At 41.3% G+C, this 8,341-nt stretch overlaps 1 protein-coding gene across 2 annotated transcripts; it reads left to right on the top strand.

The window, feature by feature from the left end:
* Window positions 1-5,542: 5,542 nt before the first annotated feature.
* On the top strand, window positions 5,543-8,036 carry LOC149290559 (gamma-crystallin-3-like). Of its 2 annotated transcripts, none has more exons than XM_089488506.1 (3): window positions 5,543-5,551; window positions 6,566-6,812; window positions 7,768-8,036. In XM_089488506.1, the coding sequence occupies exons 1-3, from the start codon at window positions 5,543-5,545 to the stop codon at window positions 8,034-8,036; spliced, it is 525 nt and encodes a 174-aa protein (XP_089344632.1). The 2 variants fall into 2 exon arrangements, with proteins under 2 accessions (XP_089344632.1, XP_089344631.1); XM_089488505.1 differs by having other exon boundaries at window positions 6,566-6,808; window positions 7,761-8,036.
* Window positions 8,037-8,341: the final 305 nt, after the last annotated feature.

The raw sequence follows: 8,341 nt of genomic DNA on the forward strand, positions 1-8,341 counted from the left end.
GGTCCATGTGTAAACATTTCAAAATAAAAAACTTAATGATGATCCTGTAAATGGTGTTGTTAACTCTTGGTTATCTTGTCCAGGTTAAAAAATATTAATATTGCAGATTACAAGCGGTCTAAATATCAAATGTAGTACCTATTGCATTGATATTTTTGTTTACTTGAATTCATGTGCTAATGTGGGTTTTATTTACTAAATATGGTAACAATTTCATAGCATATAGAGTGATAGCTATTTTGGTAGAAAACAAAATACCCAAATCTATGAGGTTTAACCTTTTTAAAATGGGACTCAAAACCCTCATCTTTATATTCAAATTGTGACTTAGATGCACTAAAACATCCCGTGCTTAACATGAAATATTTTCCCTAAATTTAAATGATGTTCATATTCCATCAGAAAAGCTGTAATTTGAAGGAATCACCATGAAGATGTTTGTATTAACCTTGCATGAACATACAGTATCTCACAAAAATGAGTACACCCCTCACATTTTGAGTACACCCCTCACACTGAAGAAATGACACTCTACTACAACGTAAAGTAGTGGGTGTACAGCCTGTATAACAGTGTAAATTTGCTGTTCCCTTAAAAATAACTCAACACACAGCCATTAATGTCTAAACATTGGCAGCAAAAGTGAGTACACCCCTAAGTGGAAATGTCCAAATTGGGCCCAAAGTGTCAATAGTTTGTGTCGCCACCATTATTTTCCAGCACTGCCTTAACCCTCTTGGGCATGGAGTTCACAGGCTGCCACTGGAGTCCTCTTCCACTCTTCCATGACGACATTACGGAGCTGGTGGATGTTAGAGACCTTGCGCTCCCCCACCTTCCGTTTGAGGATGCCCAACAGATGCTTAATAGGGTTTAGGTCTGGAGACATGCTTGGCCAGTCCATCACCTTTACCCTCAGCTTCTTTAGCAAGGCAGTTGTCGTCTTGGAGGAGTTTTTGGGAATCGTTATCATGTAGGAATACTGCCCTGTGGCCCAGTCTCAGAAGGAAGGGGATCATGCTCTGCTTCAGTATGTCACAGTACATGTTGGCAATTATGTATATATTGGTCTCATCGGACCACAGGACATGGTTCCAGTAACCCATGCCCTTAGTCTGCTTGTCTTCAGCAAACCATTTGTGGGCTTTCTGGTGCATCATCTTTAGAAGAGGGTTCCTTCTGTATGGTCTGAGCACTGACAGGCTGACCCCCCACCCCTTCAACCTCTGCAGCAATGCTGGCATCATTCATACATCTATTTCCCAAAGACAACCTCTGGATATGACGCTGAGCGCGTGTACTCAACTTCTTCGGTCCACCATGGTGAGGCCTGTTCTGAGTGGAACCGGTCCTGTAAAACCGCTGTATTGTCTCGCCCACCGTGCTGCAGGTCAGTTTCAGGGTCTTCTTATAGCCTAGGCCATCTTTATGTAGAGCAACAATTTCAGATTTTCAGAGAGTTCTTTGCCATGAGGTGCCATGTTGAACTTCCAGTGACCAGTATGAGAGAGTGTGAGAGCGAAAACACCAAATTTAACACAGAATTTTATATCATCATAGTAAAGAATGCGGATGTAACAAGGGCAACACAAAAAGATGTAGATTCACATAAGCTTTCAGGACCTCAGAGGTAGTTGTAAGTTCCAACAGGTAATTTTTACCTTACTTCCTTAAGAGTGACATGTGAGTTATCAACCTTTTTCCCCTTAGCAAATAAATAAATCAATACAAAATGCAAATTAAAAAAAAATATTAATAATAAAAACTGTGTCTACTAGACTCTATCATCCACTCTATGGTTATTTAAAGAAATAACTCTTGCATAGGTACAGAACCCAGCTTATTTGCATTCACCCTATATTCCATGCTCAGTCTGGGTTAATATATAAGAAAATATCATATGGGAAGAAATCCTAAGCCCCCTGGGATCGGATGGGATAGGATGAGGGGGTTCAAATATAGTCAACCTAGGTAGGTACAGAGCTCACCCATGCCTCTTCCACTGCTCTAAAGTATGGAGCGGATGTAACACAATAAAAATTACATACTGAGTCCCCTAGGTTGATGGGTGTAATCCATCCAGTGCACCCACATAAAATCAATAAACACCCCGTTGGCATTCAAAGCATGCAACTTATAAGCATACCTGGGAACTTCTGGGCTCCAGCTACCCGGAGCCTTCCCTTGCGGGACTCGGCCAGGACTGCACATGTCGGTGGGAGGTCTTGCTGACGTCGGTGGGTGGTCCCGCTGACGTTAATTGGAGTTCCCGCTGAAGCCAGCAGGAAGCACCCCCATTTAAAGGAAAAATGGGCAGGGAGCGGGGCGTGTTAAGAGGATTCAGGTCTTGACCCGGAGAAGCGGTACTTCACCCGGCAATCTCTGGGTCAAACCCGGAGAGTTCCCAGGTATGCCTATAAGAACACTTGTTTGAAACTTACATTTTAGGGGCCACCCAGCCCTGTTAAGCAATGTCCTTGAGTGCTCATCTGGAAAGGGGCCATGGATAAAATTAAAACAAAACAGATGGAGTAAAAGAAAAAACCTGTAAAAATTGGAGGCTGGAAAAGGTGGGCCTCACCACCTCCAGGGCAATTTCCTTAATTACCCCAAAAAGGAGGGTGTATAATAAGTATTATGTACCTTTAAGAAGCTGAGCATGTTCAAGTGTATTTATGCTCAGTGTGTAATGTGACTAAACAAGTTCAGGTTAGTTTTTGGAGGACTGTATTCTGACAATACATAAAGTTGAAAATAAAAAAAACATACAAACATGTAAATGCCTTTAAGATACTAGAACCCACAAAGCACAACGGGAAGGACTTGTTACCCCTTAGTTAATAAAGTGTTTCGGGGACCCCCATTTTCAAATCAGTTATTTATATTTATATTATTTATCATTTAAATATATTGTTTTCTTTATTTTGTGTGTTGTGTGAGAAGACATGCAAGTTTTCATTCAATTCACATGCTTGTCTGCAGCTTTTTCAAATATTTTTCTATAGTCACTATATTAGTAAGCGTACAAGTTGTTTTGCTAGTGTCAGCAAATGAGAATACATGACTAAAGTTATGTCTGACAACAGTGTTAACTTGACTGATCACACTATGGCCTACTCATAGTCACTCCTGCCTTTGTCTATAGAGGACTATATACAACCTCTCCAAGTTTGGTATGAAGGGCATTCAATGGCTAGGAGATTATATGGCCATTTTAAAAACTGTAAATATCAGGAACCACAAATGTGAAAATGAAATAATGGAGAGTCACACCTTGATATGAATAGGCTGTATTGTTACTATAACATGGTTGCATAACTTAAAGGCCTTGAACACTATGCTTGCATTAAATAAGTCATGAACCAAAAATCACTCAAATAGAGTAAGTCATCATAGCGAATACTAAAAATGTTGATAACATTATGTTAGGTAAATGGAAATCACCCTTGGATGGGTGGGTGCAATGCAATATGTCATAATTATTTTATGACTATATAGTAGAGCCCTGCGTGTGACTGTTTTTTTAATCCCGCCCGCTCCCGCTGATTTTGTGTCCAATCCCGCCCGCTCCCGCAATGTGTGTGTTCCACTCCCACCCTCTCCCGCAACATGTGTGTCCAATCCCGCCTGCTCCTGCCACATATGTGGTCAATTCCGCTCCCGCCACATATGTGGTCAATCACGCCCACCCCCTTACCTGATCTGCAGATTTGTCGCGCAGTCCAAGGCGGCCTTCGTATTGCTCCCTCACAGAGTCTCTTCTCTTGTTCTGCCCAGGAACACAGCAGAGTCACGAGAAGTGACGTCACATCACGTGACTCAGCTGGGTTCCTGGGCGGAACAAGAGAAGAGACGCTGTGAGGGAGCAGCACGAAAGCAGCCTTGCGGGACTGCACGGGATTACTGGGACCCGTAGGTACAGTTTCTGACCACCCGCTCTGGCCTGCAACACCAGCAAGACCAGCCGCAAGTTTTTGGGCGGGTCATTCTCTCACTCATTCACCCAATTCATTCACACATTAATTCATTAATTATCTCACCCATTCACACAATTCATCCACACATTACTTCATTCATTATCTTACTAATTCTCACTCTTTCTTTCAAGATTCTTACTAACCCCCTTCCTCACGATCTCTTCCCCCTTCTCACTATCTACCCCCCCTACTCACTGTCTACCCCCTCTACTACCCTTCTCACTATCTACTTCCTCTCCCCCTACTCACTATCTACCCCCTCTCCTCCCCTACTCACTATCTACCCTTCTCACTATCTACCCCCTCCCCATTCTTAAAATCTATCCCCTCTCACCCCTTCTTATCATCTACCCCGCCCCTTGCAGTTCACTTACCCTGAGGTGGGAGCGCAAGGCCTCAGTCTTGCTGTCCTGCCACGGCGTGTGCAGCTTCACAGCTGAGCGTCGAGATATGATGTCATATTCCAGCGCTTACCATGAAGCGCCGCACCGTGACCAAGGCCTCGAGCTCCCACCACTGCAGTCAGGGCAGCAGTAGGGAGCAGAGGAGACAAAGGGGGCCGAGCTGTTGCTTAAAACTTTTTCATATGCGACAACTTGGCACCCCTTTTTCTCCTCCTCTCCCTTCTGCCTCGGTATGGCCCTGGTCTTGGTGATGGCAGGGCCGCATGGCGCCCCTGCTGTCATGCTGCCCTGTGCGGCCGCACAGCTCGCACACCCCTAAGGCCGGCCCTGGACAGGACACATCATCAGACCATAAGGCTGGGCTGTGACAATGTCTAAAAGCCCATCCAGGCACTGTTGTAGTATAATGAGAGGGTATCAATAAATGCTGAGCTATAACATTGGGCTTTAGTAGCATTTCTTTCAATCACTCCACTATGATGTACTTAGAGGTATGGTTAGGGAACAGGGCAGTTTATGTAACTGAATATTTTTTTTCTTCAGGGGTTACCACCAGTATCCATGTATGGGGCCCTGGCAAGCATTCACATTAACCCGCTTCATAACCAATGGTACGTCACTGGTAAAAAAAAAGTCCAGTTTGTAGGCACTGACTCTGTCTTTGTCTATGTCTTACATATATAAAATATGGCTTAAAAAAGCCCTACTTTCCACTAAACTCTGTTTTTGGTTCACTACACACCTCAAGTTAATTATAAAATATTGATGATGTAAAACAAAAATAACCATTTATTCATTATTTATTAAAATATTATTTTTTTAAACTTGAAAATGTCTTTAAACTAAATGTCTGAGCTCTCTCTTACTACATAGGATAATAAATTCACAATATTCAGGAGATGCTTTCATTCATCAACAAAACTTCTAGACTAAGCACACACGTACACAAACAAAAACAACAAAAACGCAGACAATAGTTCTGTACAAAGTTACAATGGACTGACCTCCACCATAAAGTGAAAAGACCTATTCATTTTCCTTACTGGACAGAAAACACTATACCTAATGCATGCAGGGCACAACAGGTACAACTATAAAAGGCTAGTTATAAATTGCAGGGACACCACTGAGAGATAGACTCTTCAGCATAACCAAGACAAAATGGGAAAGGTAATGGTGTATGATAGAAATTATATTTACCCAAAACATAGTTCAGCCCCAGCTGAAGTCCTTTTTTCTCTTTTTCCTCTGCTTTCTACCTCATGTAGTCTTCCTTCTGCTCTATTCGTCCCTCTCTCGTTCACAATTTATTTCGCCCTATCTCATTTTTTCACCTCGCTTGCTGATATCCTTCAATCTTCTCTCCCTTTTTTATGTTGCTTGTCTGCCTTCAACAGTTTGCAGGTTATTTCTAACTTTTATTCTGATCCTCCATACACACACACTCAATATACAGAACACACACACACATATACACACACACAAACACATGTATATGTATATATAGATACTCATATCTACACACACATACACACAGTACCACCCTCCTATTTGTTTCTGGTGGCCTGTAGCTCCCTCACTGTGCTGCGCACCCAGAAATGACATCACTTTTCAGCACACAGTATCAGTGACGATGATTGCCACATGTCATAGGGCCCAATTTGATCACTGCGTCATGGGACAAATAAGACGTATGGACCCGTGAGAGCGTCCGTACCTGTGTAATAGCAGCAGGACCACCTCAGAACACCAGGGGCCCTAAAGAAAATTGCTCAATGTACTGCACAGTTATTTCAGACCTGACCAGCCATAGGCAGCTGCCTAGATTGCTGAGTTGGTGGACAGAGCTTCCACGATATTGAAATGATTTGATATTTCCTTTACTGATTGTTCAGAAGTACACTTTTGTAATTTGTAGCGTATGAGTTTAAATAGTAATGGACTCTATATTATAATGCGATCTCTATAGATGATATTGTACAATGAAAAACGTTTAGGATTATGTATAAAGTATATTCTAGTACAACATTTGAAAAGTAGTCTTTCACAATAACAATCAACATAGACATGCCACTGGTTCCTAACACCACGTTCCAAAGTATGCGCCAGACTTATTTTTATATACTTAGATTGTCTGTTCTTTAAGCCTTTGTGCTTTTAACTATGGCTTTGTTGTTGTTGCAGATCATCTTCTACGAGGACAAGAACTTCCAGGGCCGCTCTTATGAGTGCAGTTCTGATTGTTCTGATCTGCACTCATACTTTAGTCGCTGCAATTCAATTCGAGTGGAAAATGGAAACTGGATGCTATATGAATTTCCCAATTACAAAGGACACCAGTACTTTTTAAAAAGAGGAGAATACCCAGACTTTCAGCAATGGATAGGATTCAATGACTCAATTAGATCCTGCCGCTTAACCCCCCAAGTAAGTCAGTCTCTTAAAGTCACGGAAAACCTAATGTGCATGTGCAAAAGTACTTGGGCACCTGACTATTACACCAACAGGGACCATATTCTAAAAACATAGACATTATTTTTTGCCCAGTCATCCAGTAGAGCATTTATGAAGTCAGGCACTGATGTTGGACAAGAAGGTCTGGCTCGCAATCTCCAACCCTCCTGGGGTTGAGGTCAGGGCTCTGTGATGGCCAGTCAAGTTCTTCCACACCAAACTCATCCAACTGTGTCTTTCTGGACCTTGCTTTGTGCACCAGGGCACAGTCATGCTGGAATAGAAAAGGCCTTTCCCATATTTTTTTTTCATTTGGAAGTTGGAAGCATGGCATTCTGCACATTTTCTTGGTATACTGAAGTATTAAGATTTGCCTTCACTGGATGTAGCCCAATACAGTGGTGCACAAAACAAGGTCCATAAAGACATGGTTGGATAAATTTAGTGTGGAAGAACTTGACTGGCCCACATAATGCCCTGACCTCGACCCCGTCGAACACCTTTGGGGTGAAATTAAAGGAAGACTGCGAGCCAGGCCTTCTCATCCGTCAGTGCCTGACCTCATAAATACTCTACTGGAGGAATGCACAACAATTTCCATAGAAACACTCCAAAATCTTGTGGAATGCCTTCTAAGAAGAGTGGAAGCTGTTATAGCTGCAAAAAGGGACCAACTACATATTAATGTCTATGTATTTAGAATGTGATGCCATCAAAGCCCCTGTTGGTGTCCCAATACTTTTGTCCATATATTGTATGTTATAAGATATATAAACAATATTTGTTCAACAATATTTTTAATACATATTTTGTAATGTGGTATATAACATTCTTTTGTATTGGAGTACTTACAATTAGAACTATTGTCAAACTACTGAAAAAAACATTCAAACCAGTATAATACTTTATTTTAAAACAATTACAGCACAGAGGCTCTTACAGGTTGCGAATCTATGAGAGAGAGGACTTCAGAGGTCAAACGATAGAATTTACTGAAGACTGTCCATTTGTGTATGAGCAATTCAATTATCATGATGTCCACTCCTGCAATGTGCTTGAGGGATACTGGATCTTCTATGAAGAACCCAACTACAGAGGACGTCAGTATTACCTGAAACCTGGAGAGTACAGAAGATACACAGACTGGGGTGCCATAAACAGTCGTGTTGGCTCTTTTAGAAGAGCCATAGATTTATACTAAAAAAGTTCATGCCACAAAACTTCATTTTTGTTTATGGCATATTTTCAAATATGTTATTATTGCATTACGGTTAAGTTACTCAAATAAAAGGAATATAACTACAATGCTTTTTTTTTTTTATTTCTTTACTTAGCCTATCATTTTAAACAGGCAAAGGTGTGGGTAGGGAGAGAGCTTTGTAAACTGTTTTAACATAACTTGTTTTACCTATTGATGGCTAATTATATACCAGAGCAAGACAGGCATTTTAAAAAGAAAAAAAAAAAATTTATACAATTAACTTATAAATATATTTTCTACTGGTA

The sequence above is a fragment of the Sceloporus occidentalis genome, unplaced genomic scaffold, assembly GCF_023333645.1.
Source record: "Sceloporus occidentalis isolate IW3139 unplaced genomic scaffold, rSceOcc1.0.p SCAF_38, whole genome shotgun sequence".
Taxonomy (NCBI): domain Eukaryota; kingdom Metazoa; phylum Chordata; class Lepidosauria; order Squamata; family Phrynosomatidae; genus Sceloporus; species Sceloporus occidentalis.

Bases quoted from the DNA above. Each gene is read 5' to 3' on its own strand.
- LOC149290559 (XM_089488505.1), top strand. The intron at 6,809-7,760 runs GTAAGTCAGTCT...AAACAATTACAG, and splicing joins CCTGCCGCTTAACCCCCCAA to CACAGAGGCTCTTACAGGTT.